Source organism: Choloepus didactylus, chromosome 11 (genome assembly GCF_015220235.1).
Source record: "Choloepus didactylus isolate mChoDid1 chromosome 11, mChoDid1.pri, whole genome shotgun sequence".
NCBI lineage: Eukaryota > Metazoa > Chordata > Mammalia > Pilosa > Megalonychidae > Choloepus > Choloepus didactylus.
In genome coordinates this window covers 63410308-63435159 of record NC_051317.1, presented here as the reverse complement: position 1 = coordinate 63435159, position 24852 = coordinate 63410308, and the positions used below count along the sequence as shown (strand labels likewise).

The 24852-nt window shown below is 34.1% G+C and overlaps 1 protein-coding gene across 2 annotated transcripts in view; it reads left to right on the top strand.

Annotated features, from left to right (window-relative positions):
- RANBP3L (RAN binding protein 3 like) overlaps nt 1–24577 on the top strand; it is a 54589-nt gene extending 30012 nt beyond the window's left edge. Inside the window, exons 3-16 of one of the 2 annotated variants that reach the window (XM_037799444.1) lie at nt 1293–1351; nt 2267–2306; nt 2827–2904; nt 3735–3809; nt 5560–5631; nt 5966–6099; nt 7825–7928; nt 9047–9131; nt 11393–11495; nt 11850–11980; nt 13319–13439; nt 15342–15484; nt 20483–20678; nt 22342–24577. In XM_037799444.1, the coding sequence (XP_037655372.1) occupies nt 1293–1351; nt 2267–2306; nt 2827–2904; nt 3735–3809; nt 5560–5631; nt 5966–6099; nt 7825–7928; nt 9047–9131; nt 11393–11495; nt 11850–11980; nt 13319–13439; nt 15342–15484; nt 20483–20678; nt 22342–22385 (1385 nt within the window). In that variant the 3' untranslated portion in view covers nt 22386–24577. Of the gene's footprint in view, nt 1–1292; nt 1352–2266; nt 2307–2826; nt 2905–3716; nt 3810–5559; nt 5632–5965; nt 6100–7824; nt 7929–9046; nt 9132–11392; nt 11496–11849; nt 11981–13318; nt 13440–15341; nt 15485–20482; nt 20679–22341 lie in introns of both variants that reach the window. The other variant, XM_037799443.1, reaches the window with a different exon arrangement.
- The last annotated feature ends 275 nt before the right edge of the window (nt 24578–24852 follow it).

Genomic DNA, 24852 nt, shown 5'->3' with positions numbered 1-24852 from the left:
AAGATTGCAGATAATTGGGGAAACACTTACTGGCATTTAAAAGATGTAATTGTCTGGTAGTTCCTTGAAATTCTTCAGTTAGAGGTTTATTTATTCAGCTCTGGGATAGCCAATTATCTAGGCTTGCATGATAGCAATATATTGGCAGTAGCTGCTGGAAATCTACAGTGAGAATAGTGATGAGGTAATATTTGGGTTCATCAAGATAGTGTTATCATCAGTTAGCCATATCAGCTATGAGTTTTGGAATAGGGCTTAATGGTATGCCACATATTTAATACTCTGTCTTTAAGGCTTTTTTGTCTTATTTAGTTCTAAGACATTAAAATCTGAGAAAATAAGCAATAAGTAAGGCACAAAGACAAATATTATATGATGTCACTTATAAGAGACCTCTAGAAACAGCAAGTCCAGAGAGATAGATAGTAGATTGGAGGTTACCAGCGGACAAGAGAGAGGGTAAAAGGAAATGTATGTTTCATAGCTATGGAGGGTGTATAAATAAAATAATTTTTAAAATCTAAGTAATTATACCCAGAATCTCAAATCTTCACATAAACCATGTGTGTCTAAATTAGATGGCCAATTAGTGGTGGAACTTGTATTTGAACACATGTCTATTTAACTCCAGAGCACAAGCTCCTAATATAATAGTTCTTAAGAATTCTGTAGCATGGATATTTAAAGCTCGAATCATTCATTTACATGTTATGATGAAAGAGTTTCATTCTATTGTCTTACCTCAGAGAAAAATATAAAATACTAAGAAGGCTGGCAGGTTGAAGACAAACTTTACAAACTGTTTAAGACTGATTTTTAATAAAAATATTGAAAGTATAGCTTGGTATATTACTGCTATAGTCAATGAAATAGGAATTATCTCTGGATCATTCTAAAGATGAAATGCAGTACCATTTATATCTTGAGATCCAATCTGAGTAGAGGCACTATCTCAGATGAGACTTTTCTTTCCTTGAAACTTTTTATTCTAAAAGTAAAGATACGGATCAGAATGTCTTGACTAGATTCTAAAGGTAGATAATTATAGTTGGTTTTTCTTAAGCACTGAAAAGGATGATCTCAATACTTATGGAAACATACTATCACTTTCCCTAAGTATTTCTATAATTAACTGTTAAAATTATTTGTAAACATGCAATTTATAGAATCCATCTAAAATAGTTTGGATTTTACCCAAAAGCGGGGAAAAAAACAAACCAAAAATTTCTTCAAATATTGGAAATGTCAATGTATCAAAACATACACTCTTTTCTGTTCTTTTTCTTTTATAGAAAAATCTGTCATTGCTCAGCCAATATTTGTTTTTGAAAAGAGAGGACAAACTTTTAAGGTAAGATTATACTACTTTTCTTTGTTTTCACATTGACAAAATTGTATTTCAAGAAGCTGACTATACTAAAAGCTATCGTGGCTGCTTGTGTTTTCGTCTTGTTCTTCACTTAGCAGAGTGGTGCTTCCAGAATATTTATATAGTAGAGATTTAGAGACAGCAATCTGGCAAAGATAGGAAGGCAGAGGCCTTATCTTGGAGCTATGGATAACATGCTGTTTATACGAAATTATGGGCTTATTTGGGATGACAAGTAAAGGGGAGGGGATGAAAGAAATCAGGAGACCCAAAGCTCCTTGAGGTCCCCACCACTGACCTAGCATAAAACTAGTAAAAGTTCCAAATTTAGATATTTTGTTTTTTTAAAGTGATCTTAAGAACCCTATCTGCTTTCTCAGCATCATATCAAAATCATCTGCTTTGAAAGACATTCAATAAGATTAGTAGCATTCTCATTTTAGCTTAATGGTTATGTTCTTGATATTCATTCTTACTGTACAGGTAATTCACCCTATTACCCACAAAACACACTGAAGAAAAACCAAAATTCATCATTCTTAAGAAACGTAGGATTTGAATCACCTCTGAGCATTTGTTAAAAAAGCAGATTCCTGGGCCCCATCCTGGGACTACTGCTTCAAAACCCTGGGAGTCATCCCTCAAAATCTGCATTTTAAACAAGCACCCCCAAGTGATTTTGCAGTCACTGAAACATAATGAAACATAAACTGCTGTAGGAGACTTCTCTTTTTTCTTTTTTTAAATTACCTGCCCAATTGAGTAAAGGCAAGCTGTTTTGTTCTGGCTGGGTAAACTGATCTACTTCTAAAAATTCTCTTACAAAATATCAGGGTGGAAATCTGATACAAAAACAGGAAACAGTCCATTCTTATTGGCAGCTTTGTTTCCTTTCAGAGACCTGCAGAAGATTCAGTGTGTGAAGTAGCAGACCATGGTAATGATTTACATTCTGTATTTCAAAATCGATCTTTATGCACAGAAAATAAGTAGGCACAAGCATTTGGTGTGTGGCACACAGACTATAAAACCAACACTTAGTAGTTTTCCTTGCTTTTAAACATGCAAGTAGATTGGCTCTTGATTTGAAAGATGACATCCAGATATCTGAGAACACTGAGATTAGCAACTCTAAAATTCCATGATCTTGCAGTCCCTGTCCTTTAGACAGCTTACCAAAAACATTCTCTTTTGAACCTCAGGATTAGTAGGCAAGTTCTTGCTGAAGCCACTCATTTCTAATTTTTTTCTTACCATTGTGATATGCTTACTGGTTTATAATCACCAAGCTATCAATCCCCATATCTAAAATTGTGTTTCACCAGTTATCATTTTATCAAATGATGATAGACAAATGTCTATAGACAAAAGGAAATTCTGTATATCCTCCCATATCATGGGATGAGGATAATGTATGATTGCAAGCAATTTTACCCTTCACGTTGAATTTCTTGCAGAATGTAATGGTTTTTCAAGAAAGCGTGTTCGGTCTTCATCTTTTACTTTCCATACTACAGATTCTCAGTCCCAAGGAGGTAGGTATAGCCTTGACTGTTGACTGTTCACTGTTAATGTTTACGCTGAGTGTGAAATTATTAAGAAATTTTTCAAAAGGGTACTGTTTAAACGTCTACCTGTTGGATAGTGTTCATAATATATCTTTATGTGAAAACAGCAGGCTATGAAATGAGTTGTACAGTGAGTCACTATTTAAGTCATTATTTCAAAATTCAATTTATCAGCATTGAAAAAACGACTGGAAGGACATACACCAATATGTTAACAGTAGTTATCTTAGATAATGAGATTACAAATAATTTTCCCCCTTCTTTGTATTTTGCTATGTTTCCAAAGTTTCTACATTGAATGTGCAGTGGCTTTATAATTAGGGGAAAATGCTATTTTGAAAGTAACCATCTACTTAAATAAGTGGATGTCTGCCCGTTAAAAAGACTCCATATCATACTTTGTCATACTCCGTACTCTGAGTAAAATCAGTGACTTAGTTTGCCTCGCTTCTACATTCAAAGAACCCAAGTGATTCCTTTTTTAATGAGTTATATTGCCCTCTACCTTGTGACATAGATATTTATGTGTATACCTGCCCCCTCCAATGTGAGCTTTTTGAGGTCATCTTCATGCCTGTCAGAGTGTCTTACATATGGCGAGCATTCAAGAAATACTGAGTTGAATGGAAATGAATTTATAATCCTCACCAGAGACACACTTGATTTTTTCTCTGACAAAAAAACACAAAGATTTTTCTTAGTGGCATAGAAATTTTTCAAAATCAGCAAAATCCAAATCAAAACAAACAACAAAAACCCCACTTCTCTGTTGACTTTAGTTTGCAATCTGCTTTCAGCATCAACCTTGAACCAGAAGCGAATGAGATCATCATCCTTCACTGACTACCCGGCCTTCCCCCCTTCTGGGCTAGGTAATGAAGAGCTTCTAGAATCCCAGCCTGACACTTCGACTTTTCAAAACCCATACTTAGTAATGAGTTTTCTTTCTCAGCTATCATAAAATACTGAGATTTTAGTGACAAATCAAATAGAAGCCTCAGCAAAGTAGGCATGGAATCACACCGTATTAATTCTAACTACACAAATCCAGACAGTATATCTGGCTTATTCTTGGTAGCAAGTTTGAACTTGTTGACATTTTGGGGGACTTCATATTTATGATAGCATTATTTTGTACAGGGCAGCTCTATAAAGTAAAACAACTTGCTTTATTTTACTTATTTTCCATCTCTATAGTATTCAAAACAGTACAACTATTCTTTAGATTTTTTTTTCTAAAATTTTTAGATTTAGAAGTTTAGATATGAGTCAATTTGAACTTTTCACTAATTAAACATCACTTCTTTTTATTTTAAATTCATAATACTTCACTAAATAAAATGATTTTATCATAATCAAATATTTGAAATGGTTGGAACTTCCTCTAAAATTAAATTAAGATTTGTATTTTTATGTGTTTTTGTTTCTACTGAACAACCAACACCTTTTCCATGATAATGTACGTGATATAAGTTAAGTTTGACGGTAAGAAATTAAAAATACAAAATATTCACTTCCTTTTTAATTGGCCCCATCTACCAAGGAACTACTGAGTTTCCAAATTAATAAACCAATATTCTTATCCATAATTCTAAGCAAGACTGAGCAACAGTGTGACAGGCACCTTTCAGACACAGATGAGACACTTTCTAACCCAACAGGCCTTTACAGACATTAAGAGGGATAGGAGTCCTCTGTTTTATTTATGCATAAACCAAAGGGATGGATTTAAGTTATCTGGATAATTGTTTCTATTCATTTTAATTTAAAAATTTGGACCAAAAAAAGAAAAAAAAAAAAGGAGGAAAGAAAGAATAAGGAGAAATTGGTGTCAGTAAGCACCTTTCCATGTTGTGCAGAATGCTGGTATTACTGGAAGATAGAAAAATAGTATAAATTGATACAGCCCCTTGTTGGTTTTCTATAATAAAGATCACAAAGTCATTTAATTGAAATTCAAATTAGAGAAACAATTCCAACCCCACATTTATAAATATGTTATTTACTTTATAGAAGCAATTCTTATTCTTTTCTCATTTCTATTAACTGGATGTTCAAAGGTTACTATTTCTGCAATTTGCAGTCTAGGCAATTTCTTTGAAATATAAAGAAATCCTATAATTGCAGTGACAACCATAGTCATACTCCACCAACACACTTCGGAGAAAAATAATCTAGCATAATGATCATCTCTACATCTCTCTTCAGGTATACTGGTTACAGTGTGTGGAAAAAAACAGAATTTTCTAACAATTTTATAGCCTACAAAAAAAAAACACATTAATGCACACAGGTTAATTATAAATTCAGATTTTATAATCTGTAGAATTTCTCTTGGTACACTATTTCATGATTCTAAAGCAGATTTCCTTTTCCGCTAGTGACCTAATTTTCACTTCTATTTCTGAAAGAAAACACAACTATAAATGTAGCAAATCTCATCTGACAGTCACGCGTTTTAAACAGTCAGTGCGCTAATGTGCGCTGCCTACTGAGCTGTTAATTCCAATAGCGACATCTACTGGTGAGTTAAGTACAGACCAGTTAAACCCCAAATGGTGTAGAAACTGACGCAGTTTCTACTCTACTTAAAAATTTTTTTTTAATATTTTTTTCTTACAGTGAAGAAAAACAATGTTTTTATGACATCAACTCTTGTGCAAAAGAATGGTGATATGAGCAGTGCAGAACGAGGTATGTGGCTTCTCTTTCACAGCAACCTCAGAAATTTTACATTTTACCATCTATTCTTTAATCTCCATGCATATGTGTGTGTTGAGGGTGTTCCGGGTGGGACGGAATGACAAAACATGATGGAATATACTTGGAAAGCCAGGTCCCTTGGTCAAAATGAGTAATTCTTGGGTAAAAGCTTGGCAGGAAGTGGCAATTCATTGGCTATTTTGCCTTTAATTACATCAGATCCTCTTTAATCATGACTTTAGAAAACAAGCATTGTAACAGTAAAAAAATGAGGTGGAATAAGCATTTCACTAAAAAACATATTGACTTATTTTATTCTTTTAAGGTCCTGTGAAACATTCTGAACATGTTTTAAGACCTGCTATTTTGCAGCCACCTCAAAGGTGTGAAAAAGTAAAAGAAACATTTGGACACAATGTATTAGAATCCTGCAAGACTAAAGATAATGCAAAAAATAAGGTGAGAAAACTCCCTATGGTAGAACTGACCTCAATCCCCTATCCTTCTTTTCCTAGGTTGTTGCGGGGTCTGCCGGAGCTCAGTTCTGTTCTGATGCGGGCTTGAGGAGCATCAGGACTAGATAGCAAACTCTCCTCCTCCTCCTCCCCTCCTCCGCCCTCTTATTAAACATGTCCTCTTTAATTGCAGAGTTGTTTCCTGTAATAAATCCCATAGTTTCTCCTAAGTTGTAAAGCTGAGCACCATGCAGTCGTGAACTCTGGGTGTCTTGTTCCAGTGCCCTGATCCCACAGAATACCCGAAGCAGTGAGGTGGGGAGGTGTCGGGAGTCCATAGCAAAAAACCGACAGGGATTTTCTGCATCCCCAGCTGGTTGTCTATATCATAGTGTGGCTTCGCCGGGTTTTCACCCACTGGCTTAGGTCACCCCAGGGATCCACTCCAGAACCATCTTCATGGATAACAAGGAGTAGGGCACTAGCTACCCAGTGTAATTTCCAGGGCGTGGGAAACCTCTGGAGACAGGTAAGAATCTCTCTTCCAGTGATTTAGAGGCTGAATCACTCATTGTGGGCCTTTTAAAGGAGACATTCATTTTGCCAGGTCGTGTAGTTATGTGTTTGGTTATAGTTCTAGCTGTGTCTAACCTAGTTGTATCTAGGTAGTTAGAGTTTTAAGAGTTCTGTGTCTTCTGGCACTTGGGAGGAATGGAACATAGTATGGGTAGGCTTGAATTTGGGAGTCATTTTTCCATCAGCCATTTGTTTTCAGCTAAACTGTTGAGGGTTGGTCACATACTAAACATAAGGATAGTAGCTCATGGAAGTGTAAAAAATACCAGACATCTCATTGATTCCATTAAAAAAAAAAATCAGATTGGTACTAATCCTATCTCTGCTACCATGTTGGAACCCTTGGACAAAGCACCCAACCTTTTCTTTTTATCTGTGAACTGAAGGAATGAGTTCTGTCACCATTTGCCAATACTTTTATAATTCCAAACTTTTCTTTGTAAGATATGATTTCATGGGACCCAGTTTGTATTTTAAAAATCATTTCATAATTTCTGCATGGTATAAGTGCTTTTTTAAAGTAAAGTGTTTTAAATTTCAAATCAGTATATTATTAAAGGTTTTTATTTAAGTATAATCTGGTAATCATCACTATATTACATAAAGATAAATTTCTTACTTTTATACATTTAAAAAATAGTGCCTGTTTAATTTGTTTTAAATTAAAACAAAAAATTTAAATGCTGACTAATTTCCAAAATGTTAAAATATTACATTTTATTTTAGGACAGCATATACTATAAAATGTGGATTAAAATTTTGATGACACAAGGTAGATTAATATTTCTTGGCCTAATATTTAGAAATCTTCCCTTTCCTATTTTAAAAGTCAAATTTGTTAATATATACCTTGCACTTTTTTCCTAAAAGAATGAAGTAAGAGAAAATTTTAGTCTCTTGTTTGCAAACATTTCTCCTTGAGTAACTTATTAAGAGTGTTAATAAATGCTTCTTCCCAAGTGGTGAAAAGTCCAATCGGATATACCTATCACTGAATTTTGTCTGTTCAATGATGACGTTTGACGTGCTATGTAAGAATTTTGATCAAATTAATGAAATTTTTGACACTTTAACTGTAACTATTGTTTCCTTGTCTGATGCTGTTATAGTAAGGCAATTGAAATGAATTTTTGATGGATTTATTTTCCTCCAGGTTTCTGAGGGGAGTTCCTGTTTGCTAAATGAGAATTTACCAAGTGCCAGAATCTCAGTTCAGCTGCCTACTGGTCAGCATTTTTTAGGTGCTTCAACAGTAGGGTGAGTTAATAGTGGGAAAAGGAAGATTTGTCTTTCCATTCTTGTTTTCTTTTGTCATTTTAACCATTCATGGAAAATAATTTTCTGACATTGTACAGATAAATTGCCAAGATTTCTGTTTGAAAGGAGGTTGTAGAAAGAATACAAAATTAAGATGCTTCTCAAAATATCTCTGACATTTAAATATCGTATTAATGTTGGAGTGTCTTGTTTCCTTGACTTGAGTAAGAATGTTTCAAAAGGTATGGTTAAACTTTTATTTAGTAGGCAATAATCATCTGCTTATTAGATTAGCCTTTCCTTCCTTTTCTGTGGTTTTTTTTTTCTTCCTCTTAACTATTTTCGGCATTGTTCATTATTTATTGACTTAGGTTGGAGAGACAACATGGAAAGTGTTGTAAATGCACAAAGTGAAGTGTTAATATTTACTAGTATTACCAGTGATAAAGAAATGTTTGGCATGAAAGAATATTAAAGCTAGCTGTGGACATAAATTGATTTACATAACTACGGCCTTCCCAGGCAAAGTGGCCCTTGCCTACTGTGAACATTCAGGATGCAATGGGGAACGCTGAGCATATCTTCCTACAATGTAGGCCTTTTGAGTTTCTCATTATGTGAACCACTTTTAACATTAAAAAAAAAAAGTTTCTAGGAGAAAAATGCAAATTAAACCAATGCACATTCAAGTATAACTGACGACATAGGTTGGCTTTGCTTTTGCCCTGGAGTCTTCTGATTACTAAAAACATTGGCTCAATAGGAAAACGTAGAGTGGAGATAGCAATTGGAGAGGCTTGCTGGAAAAACAAAATGGTAGGCCAAGCAGCACCCTTGGCTAATCATGCATGCAGCCTGTACAGTGAGTGGCACAAGTCCTGTTTGGAATGTTCTCTGCCAATGCTGTAACAGTTGTTAAATACCTACAATATCATCCCTGGAAGCACCTTTCTCCATTTTTCCTTTGTTTTTCATTAATTTCAGATAAACAAAAGTTAGCAGCAGATGTTTTTATGTTTTATACAAATCTATTAAATCATGTGGTTATTTCATCTCCTAGGGTGTAAAATGATAGTATCAGTATTTTTAAGTAGTGAATGCTTCTTTTTTTTCCTTAGATATCAACCAAATGAAGAAACATGTTCTTTAAAAAGCTACAGTTCTGATTTTGTTTTTGGAGAAAACATGGTAGAAAGAGTTTTGGTAAGATTTTGGTAAATGCTTCTATTATTATATAGAGGGTTGTCATTTCCAATTTTGAAAGCAAATTAATTAAAATGATGATAAATTACAGTCTGCTTTTTAACTCCTGGGTTCAAAAGCACATTTTCTTTCTTTGACTGGAAATATTACCCTAGGAAGCATGTTCTAGTTATTAGAATATAAGAGACAAGGAACCCATCCAGGAAAGGAACCATATAACTATAACATTATTACTGATGTGAAATATTAAATATTACTTTGACTTGTGTTAAACCAAAGATACCCAAGGAAATCCCAGAAGTCTCTGCATTAGTTACATAAATTCAAATAGTAACAATATTTTAATATAATTTTCAGTAAGCACTTTTCATTAGCAAGATGCCTTTTGATCATTTGCCAATTTATTCTCATTAACCACCACTCTCCTACACTGAAAGCATTATTATAGTTTTGGGTGTATGCACTAGTTTTAAGATGGAAATCCTAGTGCTTGACTTGCCCAGGAGGATATACATGCTGATTGGAAACCCTCTCTCTCCTACTATCATCCTTATTTAATATTGAGCATCCTTCTGCCTGAGGCAGTTGCTATAATCCACAGTGGGGATTATACAGCAACGTGAAAGCTGTGGAAACATATGGTTTCATCTGGTCCAACACCTCTTCATACCCTTTTCATCTTTCACTGAGCCTCAGGACCAGGTTCATGACTGAGACAGGTACAAAGCAGCTAGCTTGTTATAGGGTTATTTGTTATATGAAAAATCCCAAGGAGGCTGCAGAGATTTAAAACCCTATTTTAGGGATCATGCTAACAAAAAACCCAACTCATGTGGCCAGATATTCTGAGATTTTTTAGGCCTTTCACAAATCAGTCATTTTAAAGACCTACTTTATTACAGACTTGCCTCAGGCTAGACTCCAATTCCAAGAGTCATATCACTTTTTAGTTTTGAAGCATCCTTTGGTCACTCCCAAGATGAAGGGCAATGCCAGCAATATAGAGCTGTTGACTCACATGCTTGCATTTGTATCAGAATGGATCAACCCCAGGGAGGCATTCCAGACAATATATTTAGGCATATGTATTCCATATCATTTATTTCTTAATTTGGCATTAGATTGGCCACAGCTTTTGTAAGATGTTAGATATACATAAGATGCTTTCCTCCCCTCACAAGGTCAACTTTAACATTAACCTCAATTTACCAAACATGTATTGAGTTCTTACAGTATGTAAAACATTGGTCTCAAGTTTGGCTGCATATTAAAATCATCTGGTGAGCCATTAAAGGACTTCTAATACCTGGTCCTCGTCCCAGACCAGTTAGATCAGAATCTCTGTGCTGAGATCTAGGCCTCAGGTGATTCTAATATATGTACAGGCTTGAAAACTACCTAAGTGGTTATAAAAAGCTAAAGGAGACACCATGCACTAGTTAATCCTGTAATCCAACCTTATGATTTGGGGGTCAGGATACCCTCTTTGCTTGGTCACTCACTGACCATGTGCCTTTAGGGTAAGTCATTAAACTTTCTGTGCTTTAGTTTCTATTTCCTTAAAATGGAAATAATTATATCTATTTCTACCAATTTTAATGGAATGTCTTGGTGTCCAGTTAAATAATGTGGAAGAATTTTGAGTTCATAAGGAAAAAGATATAAGTGCTTAAATATCACTTTTCCATTTTCCGTGTTCTGCAGGAGGCTACATGTCGTCACCAATGGCACAGCAATTACTCATTCTTTTTTCTTATAAACTTTGATTGCAACACATATGCAGAGTAATTGTTGGCATGAATTTGTCTTGGAGGGGAAATTAGGATTCTTTTATCCTAATAAAAGATAGCTAGTGGGTTCTCTAGGTAACTTTTTTTTCATGAAGGTGATAGCAAGAGTGAATTTCTAGGAATACTGAAATACCTTGAAACAGAGATGACAGCTATGCCTCCTTCTAGGCATCAGGTTAGTATAGCAGTAGCAGGGAACAGCAGCTACCTTCTTTTGGGCCACTAGAACTTCTCCCCTTGTCCCTGGGACTGGATCCCACCTGAAGTAGGCTGGTGGTAACTAGATTGCTTGTTGAGGATTGGAACAAAGCTCCTCTAACAATAGAGTTCCCTCTTCAGCCCACAAGGAGCACAAAACAAAAACAGAACAGCTGTGTTTGCTGTGACCAAATAGAAGCACAAAAGTGTATTTTGGCTTAATGAAAATATATAGGTATAAAATTAAATAATGCATCTCTTTCCCCCACTTAGCGTACTCAAAATTTCACTCAGCCTCAACCTGAGAATGATTCATATACCAAGGAAAAAACATTCAAATCTACTCTGAAATTTCCTAACAACTCTCCAAATTCAAGTAAGAATTATTTCATTAGTAAAAACATTTGATTCAATTTGTTTGTTTCCTGTTTTTCATGTCATTTGTTTAAAATCTGTAAAATAAAAAAAAAATAGCCTGCTGTTTTAAATTTTGGGGTAGAGATTTAAGCATATAAGGATAGTTCCATAATATAAGCTTTGAAAAAACTTTAACTTAATGAAATGGGAAATCAATAAGGAGATTTTGCCTAAACTCAAGCAGTTTGATTTTTTTTCGGAAATATTTATTGTTATAAAAGGCAAAGGAGACATAAGTGTTAACAGGGGCAATGGACAACGTTCATAATAGAGAAAATGGGTCCTCATGTTTTTTTCTCCCATTTTCTTTTAGGAACAGATTCTCTTAAAAATACATCCCTAATTGAATCAGCTGCTGCTTTCTCTTCCAAACTGTCACCAAAATACTTGCTGGAGAAAATTGATATTATAACAGGGGAGGAAGCAGAACATAATGTGTTAAAGGTCTGTGTACCATGTTATTGCTCTTTCTGGTAGCACTTACATACATGAACTAAAGTTACCATCAGCAGGGACACTTCTAAAAAGGAAGACAGAAGTATAATTTTTATGAAGACCAAGTTGCTTAAATATGAATGTTGGAACCTTCCCAATTAAACAAACATTTTGTTGTAGTCCTAGATTTGGATGTGCAATTTGCAGGAAAATGTGTTGTTGCTTAGAGTCATGTGAATTAGTCCTTAGGAAGAAGACAGCCAAGGGCCTTGTCTTAAAATAACTTAGACCTATGTTTTATATTTTTCACTTCTGCTTTTTTAAACAGTGCTGTTATCACATGATTTAAAAATTCAACTTATGCTGAAATTTTTAAAAATATTGACAAGACTTGATTTCAGTTCAAGATAATAAAGAGAATGTTCTTTTCATTAGAGTTTGGAATTTTATATAAATCAAAAATTTCATAGATGTGTATACAGTATCATACACAGGATTTGAATACTGAGTAGTATTCCTAGGCATATGTAATGTAATTTCTAAAACAATTATTTTCACAAGGCATGAATTTGTTTCCCTTTGTCCTTCTCCATGTGCTTTTCTACCACACTTTCTCCTTCCTTTTCACTTCCCCCAAGAACTGCTGACACTTTTATTCTAAATAATTGTGTCTCAAAGCATAATTCTTGGATCAGGTTTCTTTATCCCACCCTTATTGAAGTAATTGATACAGGTGAGGCCCTCAGACGCTACATTTTTCACAAGCTGTCTAGGTGATTCTTATATACAATAATATTTGAGAACCACAGATGTTAATCTATAGTGGGGTATTCTGCAGTCTCACATCCTAGTTTTCATGCCGTATTCTTTGAAATTTTTTAAACATGCAAATAGTTCGAGTCCTTTACTTTCAAATAACATTGTTTAATTTAAAAGTTGGTATATAAAGATATATCGTTAAATGAAAAATGCAAGATGTGGAAGATATGTATGCTATCCTACCATTTGTAGGAAAAAAATAGGGGAACATACATACACAGACATTTCTGGAAGGATAATCAAATTATTAATAATTGATTAAATGTTTAGGGGGAGTTGGAAATTGGCAGATGGGAATCAGGGGCAAAAGGAAGACTTTTCATTTTCCACATCTTTTTACTTTAAAATGTTGAAATATTTTAAAATTATATGTTTTTTTAAAACAAATGTTAAAAGTTGGTTAGTTTATAAATTATTAACAAAGGTTATTCGGATAAAAGTTTAGACATATATAAAATTATAGCATAGGGAATAATTTACTTTGAAAAAATTTATATATATTTGATATTCAAAAAAATTGTCATCTAGGTCAACTGCAAGCTTTTTATATTCAACAAAACAACCCAATCTTGGACTGAAAAGGGCAGAGGAACTTTAAGACTGAACGACACAGCAAGTAGAGACTGTGGGACATTACAATCAAGACTAAGTAAGAATTACGCTTATTTTGTAAAACAAGCCATGACTTCTCAGGGTCAAATTTCCAATATGTATACACATCACTTTCTGGAGATGTGTTATAAAATGACCAGTAAATCAGATATTTGAAAACAATATTGTTTTTAATGTAATAGAGAAGCTTCCCGTTTAAAGCGGGCTGGGATCTCAGACTGCATGGGTTCCAGTTCTGATTTCACCACTTACTAAACTGCTGACCTTGGACAAGTAACTTAATCTCTCTCTTCCCTAGTTACATCAAACTTAAAATGGAGATAATAGTAGTCCATGGCTCACTAAATGGCTGTGAGAATTCAACAAGAGAATGCATGTAAACACCTATAACAGAGACCAATGCACACCTAAATTGTAATCTCAGTATTTAAAGGAAAATGATGCAAATAATTTTGTAAAGTGTAAATAGGTTTTGTAAAAGAGAATACTTGCACCTGAACATTTTTTAACATTCTAAACATTGTGTGGAGGTTGGGATAAAAGACCAGTTTCAAAGGGAAAAAGTCATGGAATTGCTGAAACCTGTAGGCAGAGTGATGATCAGAAAAGGGAGTCAGTCAAACAGAAAGATACAGGAGTTTTTGGCATCCAAAAAGACACACTTTTGTTTGTTCAGAGACCCAAACTCAAAGTGAGCACAGGCAGAGATCTAGGCAGGATGTATGGGCATATAAGTAAATGTTGGGAGCCCAAAGCTTTGAAGGTACAGGTTGGATCCAGGTATATGCATACTGAGTTTCAGATATCAAGCTCAAGAACTAGGTGAGGGATAGAATTCAAATTAGGAGAATAGGAACAGTGTCTTCAGTTTTGGAACTGGCAAACAGATTTCTAAATAATCCAAACAAATATTCCCAGGTGCTACTTGTTATCTGCTGCGGTTTAACTCCACTCCCCTGGCTGCCAAAAACTAAAAACAAAAATACAAACACAACTTTTCTTTTTATTGTACAGATAATACACATTCATTGTAGAAAACAGAAAATATGGATCAGCAAAAAGAAAAAGAATTAAAATCACTCATATTCCTACTTTCCTGAGTTAGCCTCTGTTAACAGAATATATTTTTCTGGACTTCATCTGTATATGTAAAAATATACATATATCATAAAATTTATGATTAATGGTATTCATGTTGCTCTGTAATCTGATTTTTTAAAACCTATTATACCATGAGCATCTTTATACATCAATAAATATCAATATTCTTAATGGGTACATATTCTCTTTTTTTTTTTAATTTTGAAATAAATTCAAAGTTATAGGAACAGTTGCAAAAACAATACAAACTCCATACACAGAACTCCAGCATACCCTGACCCCCCTCCCATGATACCGCAATCCACCAACTTTAACATGCTGTCACACAGCTATTTCTTTCCGTCCCTATCTATCATCCATCGTCTATTGCTCTGTCTTCTGAACATATGAGAACTAGCTGCACACATCCTTGAACAAACACTATAATTCACATATACAATTCCCAGGGTGCATATTCTCTTGAACGGCTGCTTCAAAATTCATTTAACCAATTCCTTTTTTTTTTTTTTTGCTCACTTAAGGCTTTGGTTTCAGTTTTCTCTATTGTAAACAATTCTTTCATAAATATTCTTCAACCTCTAGGTCTTAAAAGGAGTTCTAAAATTTTAACCATTTCAAAATGTCATAGTAAAAAATTTAAGCTAAAAAAAAGTCCCCAACATAATGAAGTCCAAATACAATTTGAAAACCAAGTTATAATCTAGTCAAAAATACAATTTAATAGGGAAAATACTGTCTGATAAATAAGATTTACTATGCTTTCAAATATGGCAAACTCTGTTGGAAGTTTAAAGAACGAACTTTTCTGAATTCTAATAAATTCACCTTCCTATTTTAGTTATGCGCAATCAAGGCAGCCTGAGGCTGATTCTCAATAGCAAACTCTGGGCTCAAATGGAGATACAAAGAGCAAACCATAAAAATATACTAATAACAGCTACTGATTTGGAAGGCTATAGCATCAAAGTATTTTTAATTCAGGTAAGTAAAAAAAATCCCAGTGATAGGGAATTACCCTACTTTATTTCTAGATCTCTGCAATTATTAATTTTTTTCTTCCATTTTATTACAAGGACCTGTAACATTTGCAGTAACCCAGCCATACATTATGGTTGTTTACAGTCTAATATAAAGGCCTACATTTTATATGAAATTCAAAGATTAATCCCAAGTCTATAGTAATCAATTGGTACCTCTCCCAAGACATTTGTATGATATATAACCTTAAACCACTACCATTTTCTTTACTATTGAAATGATATCAACAATTTTACTAAGTTACCAAAGTGACTTGTCAAGAATGGCTCCCAAGAGGAGGGTCAGCAGAATCTACAGCCTGATGGTTATGCTACAGGCTGAGAGTGAGAAGGCTTGAGATCATTGGAAAGGAACCAGTAAGGAATGGAAAAACACCGGGCAAGTTAAAAAAAAGAGTCCAGGGGATAACAGCAAATTCCAATTCTGGGCATGAATCAGTCTCCAAGGTAACAAGATGGGAGCACAGCTTTAGCTGTTCTCAGCAGCAAGAATACTTGACCTCAAATACAAGACCCAAAAACAAGAGACAGAGCTGGCAGAAATAAGGAAGAAAAAAACAAAACAAAACAAAATTGGGTTTTCCCCAGGTCTGGGACTCTAAGACGGTACAAGACTGAGTGCCCAAGTGACCCTGGCAGAAAGTGCAATATAAGTAAATTGGTTCCCATATAATAATGGTAAAGATGGGAAGTGGCCATTGATGAAAAGCCAAATGTTTTATTAATTACCAGTAAGTGCACTGTTAGGTGTAAGTGATATTGGGTATTAAGATGTTAAGTGTAAGATGATGTCCAAGCCCTGTTTACCGTTTAGGAAGACTACTTGATATGCTGTCAGGTTTGGTCCCTACTGGTTTTGAGTTAATAAAGCAACGTGCCAGAGAATGAGACTGAGACTGTTAACCATGATATACTCTGTTCAGTTCTGACCCATGCTGATTTTTAAAATATATGTATTTTTAAATTGTAGGATATTTATAAAATAGAGATAAGCAAACCAAATGCAATAAATATAACCCGAAATTTCACCCCCAGTGATGGTCACTATTAACATTTCATCTCCTACTATATTATATATATATATATATATATATTATGTATGTGTGCATGTGTTTGTACATGTATGTGCATAAATATATATACACATGTATTTGTACCATACTGTATATACTGTATATTCTTCAGCAAATTACTTACCCTTATCTTACATCATTTTATTCATCTGCAAAATGCGTATGATAACACTATACCTTATAAGGCTGTTGGAAAGATTAAATAGCTACCATTTGAATGTGAAACACACATATGTTAGCCTCTATTTCATTTATCAATGGAAATGAGTCTTTTAATGACATTTAATAGTATTGTATTCTTCAAAAATTATTTTAGAAGTTGAAAAGAATTTGATTATGTATCATAATTTGTTCTGTTAATCCCACTTTGTTATATGTTTAGGTAATTTACTGTGTTTCACTATTATAAACCAAGCTGCAAGGAATTTTCTATGAATACCCATGTTAAACTTTTTTTAAATACAGTTTTATTGAGATATATTCACACACCCTACAACCATTCACAATCAATTATTCATAGTACCATCATATAGTTGTGTATTCACCACCAGAATCAATTTTTGAACATTTTCCTTATTCCAAAAGAAATAAAAATAAAAGTAAAAAAGAACACCTAAAACATCCCAACCCCCCATCCCACCCCATTCTTTAGTTTGTGTCCCCATTTTTCTACTCATTCATCCATACACTGGATAAAGGGAGTATGAGCCACAAGGTTTTCACAATCATACGGTCACACCACGTAAGCTACATAGTTATACAATCGTCTTCAAGAACAAGGCTACTGAGTTGCAGTTTGACAGTTTCAGGTATTTCCTTCTGGCTATTCCAATACACTAGAAACTAAAGAGGGTATCTATGTAGCGCATAAGAATGCCTCCGGAGTGACCTCTCAATTCCATTTGAAATCTCTCAGCCACTGAAACTGTATTTTACTCCATTTCTCTTCCCCCTTTTGGTCAAGAAGATTTTCTCAGTCCCACGATGCCAGGTCCAGGCTCATCCCTGGGAGCCATGCCCCATGTTGCCAGGGAAATTTCCATCCCTGGGAGTCATGTCACATGTAGTGGGGAGGGCAGTGAGTTCACCTGCCCCGTGGGCTTAAAGAGAGAGAGAGGCCACATCTGAGCAACAAAGAGGTTCTTTGTGGGAGACTCGTAGGCACAATTATAAATAGGCTCAACCTCTCCTTTAGCAGTAGTAAGCTTCATAAGGGCAAGCCCCAAGATTGAGGGCTCATCCTACTAAATTGTTAGTCCTCAAAGTTTGTGAGATTATCAGTAATAACCCGAGTGGGGAGGTCCAACATTTCTGCATTTTTCCCCAGTTCCTCAGGGGTGCTTGGGAGAACTTTTGACTTGTCTTGGGAAATTACTCTCCAAAAAGACTGGACCAACTTTCATTCTCACCAGCACTTTATTATGATATTTACCAGACATTGTAATTTAAGCATCTTCAATTTGTTGTTCAAAAAAATATATCATGGTAATTTTATTTTTAATATCTTGTTCTGAATTTCTTGACAGAAAACATCTGAATAAGTCTGGCAAAAGGAATCATACTGACCAGTGAAAGGGATATTTAAAATTGAATGCTAGAAAGTCAAATAGCATAATAGTATTTATATTTCAATTATAAAAACTCTTCCAATAACTGTTATTAATGTAAACAACTTATTAATGAAAATTACACCGTTGCACATAATGTAAAAAAATTTATTAGTCAAGTCAACAGACATCTAACATGTACTCTGCACTATCTAATACAAATGAGAAGCCCAAATATTTTATTTAATTTATAGTTAGAGGTAACTGAGGCAACCCATTAACATGCAAATGAAAAAATATAATGGAAGGCCCGACTCCCAAAATTAGTTGGCGGGTAATTGATTCAACCCTTAGTTCTTGGCTTTGCAATGTTTGATAGAAAGATAGCTCAAGTGTTGGCAAGGAAAAAAATTTTCCCAGATATGCGTTGAAATTGTGAAAAGATGCAAAAATGTAAACTACTGGTATATCACCTCAGGAGCACTGATCTTGATGACAGAAAATCTGGGATTCAAGTCCCAGCCAATTTGCTGACTAGCTGTGCAAACTCAGGCAAGTCATTTTACTTCTCTAATCCATAATTTCCTCATCTATAAAGGAAGGTGGGAACCCAGTATATATTGAATACCTGTGCTACATGCTTTTGCTAAGGTAAATGGAGTGAATAATCAACCCTTGTTTTTATTTTAAGAATCAAATAAAAAAAAAGAATATGATAAAACTAAATGTTATACCAATCAATGTTAGTTATTGTTACCATCTTTTCTATGTAATAGCAACCATAAAAATAGCATAGAAAAGTATTAGAAGCAAGGACGTCTGATGTGCTTAAAGTGCAATATCATAGACTTCTCTCATAAACTTAGCTTCCTGTGCCACTTTGAATGTATTGTGTCCCCCAAACGCCATTATCTTTGATGTAATCTTGTGTGGGCAGACATTATCAGTGTTGACTAGATTGTAATTCTTTGAGTGTTTCTGTGGAGATGCGCTCCACCCAGCTGTGGGTGATGACTCTGATGAGATAATTTCCATGGAGGAGTGGCCCCACCCATTGGGGGGGGGCCTTGATTACTGAAGCAGTATATAAGCTCAGACAGAAGGAGCAAGCTGCTACAGCCAAGAGGGATGCTTTGAAGAAAGCACAGAGCTGCAGATTCTTGAAGACAGCCGTTGAAAGCAGATTCTTGCTCCAGAGAAGCTGAGAGAGGACAAATATCCCAAGTGCAACTAAGAGTGACATTTTTGAGGAATTGCAGCCTAGAGAGGAACATCCTGGGAGAAAGCCATTCTGAAACCAGAACTTTGGAGCAGAGGCCAGCCACTTGCCTTCCCAGCTAACAGAGGGACACTACTGGCCATCCTCCAGTGAAGGTACCCTATTGCTGATGTGTTACCTTGGACATTTTATGGCCTTAAGACTGTAACTGTGTAACCAAATAAACCACCTTTTATAAAACCCAATCCATCTCTGGTGTTTTGCATTCTGGCAGCATTAGCAAAACTAGAAAACTAGAACACTTCCCCATAGAGCTATGTAGCTTGGAGAGTATGTCTAAGTAAAGTTAGGCAAAGGAAATGGAATTCTTTTAACCCCTTATTCTATAGTTTTCTACAGTGAAAATCAGTCTTTCTTTGCCACATTGCATTTTGTACTGGTCAAAGATTAATTAATGATTTTGATCTTATGTCCTGTGGATGGCAAGTTGTAAAACTGAAGAGACTTCCTCTTACAGGCCATATAATATGCCATTAGTCAATTATGGATTTTCTCTCCAGTGCATACTAAGAGTACTTTATCATGCCCCCGAAACTCTACTCCTCAAAGAGCTTACATTCTAAAAATACTTAAGCAAATTTTTTCTTCCTAAGTTTTTGTTTCCCTGCCCATTGGCTTTTTGTCTCTTTTCTTTTGGTCTTTATTCTTCATAGTTTATGGTGGAAATTGAAGGGGAAGATAAGTGTTCATATCCATGACTGTGGGATTAAGACAGAGCATTTTTATACTCTATGAATGGTCATACTACCATCTACAGAAACAAACCTAAATTCAAATAAAAACTTTTAAATCACAAAATTTCATTTATCAATCTAAAATGCACAAATTGAGACCTTTTATGAAATTATTCACTTTAGATGCAATTTGGTTCAAGATGAATTGGCATTTTACCTCTTAGCTTTTAGAGTTCTTAACACTTATTTACATTCTAGGTTTATGCCACATAATTTACTTGCTTATTATTAGTGAATGATTAAAAATATGAAAAATGTGGCTAACGTTAGTAAGCTAATTATATTCATAACTTAATTTTCCTCATGCAGGCCAGTGCCAAGGATACAGGATATCTGTATGCAGCAATACATCATCGTCTCGTTGCCCTTCGGAGTGTCAATAAGCAGAATGATGTAAATCAAGCGGAAAGCCAGTCAGAAACAAATCTCCAACAATTAAACTGTGATAGCTGTGATGAGGATGAAGATGAGGATGATTTCATCCAAGTCACTAAAAATGGATCAGGTAAATAAATTTTCTGTAAGTCAGGAAGTTTAAAAAAGAAATCTTATGCACAATATGAAATAGAAAAAAAGTGGAACTGATCTGTTTAAAGTGGGTGGTGAAGAAAATAAAAATAAAAACTAATAAATAAATAAAGTGGTGGTGGTTGGAGCCCTCGCTGTTTTAAACTGAGGAGTGGGTTTTGAAAGTTCCCGTCTTTTATCAGTGGCCTTCATAAGGATTTTATCAAAAGCCAGCCTCACGGTAATACTTGTATATTGTTTGCACATTAAATTGCACAAGACTATATTTACAATTTAATATATTACAGTTTTTCATATTTCTCCTCACTTGTTCTCTTTTTCCTATTATTTGCTAGAGTAAGAGAAATTATAAATACATATAATGGGCCATCAGGCAAATCTGGCTTGAAACCCTGAAAATCTTATTTATTCCTTTTTTTGGAAGAATAACCAGATTGTACAAGTGTTGTTTTCAAGGACCTCCTTTGCCTATAGGCAAACACTACTACTTCTTTTACTGTGTCAGGATTCATGAATCCTGAATTGAAGGATGAAGTGGATCCAACAGTAAAGAGATTTTTAGTTTTCAGTGTTTGTCCTGCTAAGTGTAGATTTAAAACTAATATTCTTCATCAATTTTGGAGAAAAACATTGTTAAAGAAAGTAGTAAGTTCAACTTTGTTATACAGATGTAGCTACTCTAATAAAGTTATCCGAGTATTTTCAGTAATAGTTCACTTAGTCCTGAATTCTGTTCTATAGAGGAAGGACTGAGTAATATACTTTCAAATACAGTACATTAGTAAGCATTTTTAAACTTTTAATCATTTTATCTCTTAAAGCTGCTTTAATCATACATAATTTAAGAATCTATCCAAGAACATGTGCAGAACTTGATGCAGACTCTTCCTTTGCCCAATAGAAACAAGAAGAAAAACAGGCAAAACATGCAGACCAGGATTATAACCTGCTGGTCTAAGTAAGCCAGAGAACTAAGTGAACATGATTTTTCTTGCTACTTTACACAAATCTATTTAAAAACAATTTATGAGAATTGAAAAATTTGAAAATTATTAAATGAATAATTAAATGAATAAAAATTATATTTCACATTTATGCTGTCAACACTAAAATATAGTCTATTAAAAAATAAGAGTTGGTATCCATTAAAAATGTTAATATGACATAAGGATTAAATGACAAAATTCTCTCATTGACCAATGACACATGCTAATGTGTCCTGTTATACTTCATATTTAGGAAAAGGGTGTTATGCAACTATCTTTATGCAAAATTAGCAACAATGGAAATAAAACAAAGCAAAGGTCAATCATATGGAACCCACCCCCACTTTTTTCCTTCATCATTATCTTCTCCAGAAGGTATTGCATATAAATACTGACATCTTATGGAAGCAATTAGAATTTCAATTTTTTGGACTTTGTTGCCCATGAATTGAGGGAGGGTTTAATTATCTGAAAATGTCATGTTTAAAATTATTAGCAACATTTCCAAATGTAACTTATAAAAATATAGATTATGTATCTTTCATTTCCTCACCTATGAGCATATTCATGAATATTCATGTTTAGTTGTGTTCATTATTAAATGTTATCTAAATATAATATCATATAGTAAAATATTTTAAATTTACATCACAGATCCTTCTAGGTGGACCCACAGACAGTCGATTGCCTGCTCATGAGCACTAACTACTATAAACATGACAGCATCTACAAAAAGATTGGTCACCTTACTGAAAATATTAAACCATCCTAACTGAATGAGAAAATCCTGTTCATTCCTTAAAGGGTTTTTATGGAAAAGTTTAAGAAATATTATTTGTTGTAATTTGAATTTTTCTCTTTATGTAGTCTAATAATTCTGAGGTTTTACATTTTGATTATTGTGGAGTAATGCCAGAATTTAAGAAATACATGGACTTCAGAAGTTCAAAATTCATAATTTATGAAGCAGTATTAAATTAGGATTTGATAATTAATTTGGACAATTCATCACATTGATGAATATAATAGTTAAAATTATACATTTCTGGATTTGATAAATAGATAACTAAAATATTTATTTTTTCAGTCAAACATTGTTTGGATGTAAAATAAATATTTTACAAAATTTCCAGATCATTTCTTTAAAAAACACTATAACTGCATAATAACATTTCATTAAATCATGTTATCTTCTGGGAAATGTGTATTTTCATTAAACATTTGGGTTTCCTAATATTGTAAGCTTATATATTCATGTATGAATTCCTTAAAGAGAATATATCTGTTCTTGGGCTTCTATCTATTGCACCTTGCATCCAGCAGTTGTTGAATTAAAAAAATATAAGCCATTACCTATGTATCAAAATAGCAAGTATAAAAAATGCCAAATATGTTAACTTGTTATTCTTTATTTATGTAATTAAGTTGTCTTTAATATTCTATTCAATGTGGCTGTAAAGAGACTTTTTTAAACAAACATACCATATGTAGTCAAATTAGTCTTTTTCTAAAATTTCATTATTATGGTAGACTCTACAGTTATTTCAATTGTGCTAGGCTTTTTTTTTTTTTTATTTTGCCATCTACAGACAATTTTTATCCCGATAATTCACAGAAAACACTTGGAATCAGCTACAGGCCACACTGCATCATGTTCAACAAAAGGGACTGTCTCAGAGACCCATGGGAAGTACTATGCCAAGTGCTTTGAGGCATGGGTTTATGATGACATTACTTAAATAACTTGGAGATTATACCACTAGACTGAGTCAAGATTCCAGAATTCTTATGAATTCTAGAACTAGAATTCTAGTTCATGAGATTGCTAACACAAGATTGATTGGTCAAGGACTAATTACCTAGTACTGAATGAACTGTTAAGAATTATAGTTCTGTTTGGATTATTGCTGTTGTCTTAATATTCTATTTTTCTATATACAAGAAATCCCTTACTCTTTTCCATTAACCTATCTATAATTCATAAATCATTCATCTTTTTCTCCCTGCCTGGACCTTCCAAAATTTAGAAACTCTTATTGAATATTCTTATTTTTATGGTAAAATAATTATTTGCATAGGTCAATCAGAAAGTGTCCTCCTTGTTAACAAGACACAATTGGAGACAATGGTTATATAACCAAAGCTTTGACTGGAATGTCATATTTGAGGATGATGCTCATTTAATTAGACGTAGCCACAGAGATTTATGGAATGAATGTTGACTTTATGAAGCCAATGTTTAGAAAAGCCTCTTAGAAAACCTGTCTGGTACCAGGCTGCATGGTTCCCAGCCTTGCAGATCAATAAAAAAGCTACATTCTGGCAAGTATAGGAACCATATGATTCTTTGGAGACCATGAGAAAGAGGAATTCACCCTAATCTATAGGTTCTCCAGGTGTCAAGTTTTTGGCATGGCTTCCTAGCCTAGAAAGGCTTTGAAAAGTCCAATGAGAGGTTCCTTATGAAAACTACCAGCAAGGCAAACTTAAAAAGGTCTATATGGTACATTGCCATTCTTGCTGCACCTGTGTAAATAATCAGGCCAAATTTAACGAAACCAGACTTATTATATCATGAAGAATAATCTTTTTCAGGTTGTCTTTGACCAAAAGGAGAGTGACTAGAGAAATTTTTTGTTTCAACAGGAAATGTAGCACACTTCTGTGGGTTATTAGATTCTCCTTATGTAAATTTTTTGAGCTATTCTGCATCCCCTTTGTAAACTGAAGCTCACTGCATGAATTTTGTTACCTGCTTTTAAATTGGAGTGGATCCTGTGTTCTTGCATGCATTGTCAACACTAAATGCCAGTCAGAAACATGAACTTTCTTTTTTCAATTAAATTTATCAGAAAATTTAAAGAAACAGACAATAAAAAAAAATTCCAAACAAAAGCAAAATAAAGAAATAAGAAAAAACTAATAATCTATGACTACATTACTTCCAACATGTTCCTACTCTTCCCCAAGAGAATACTTAGACTATAACCCAGCAAAGGAATAAGAAAAACAAGTAACCTAAAATAACTACATTTCTGTGAACTTGTTCCTACCATTTCCCCCAGAAATTAACAAAACAGTCATTCCTGAGCATTCCCAGAACATTAAGTTTACCCATGATAACTTATCTGTTCTTATCAGAGTATCATTCCCCCTTCCCTATTT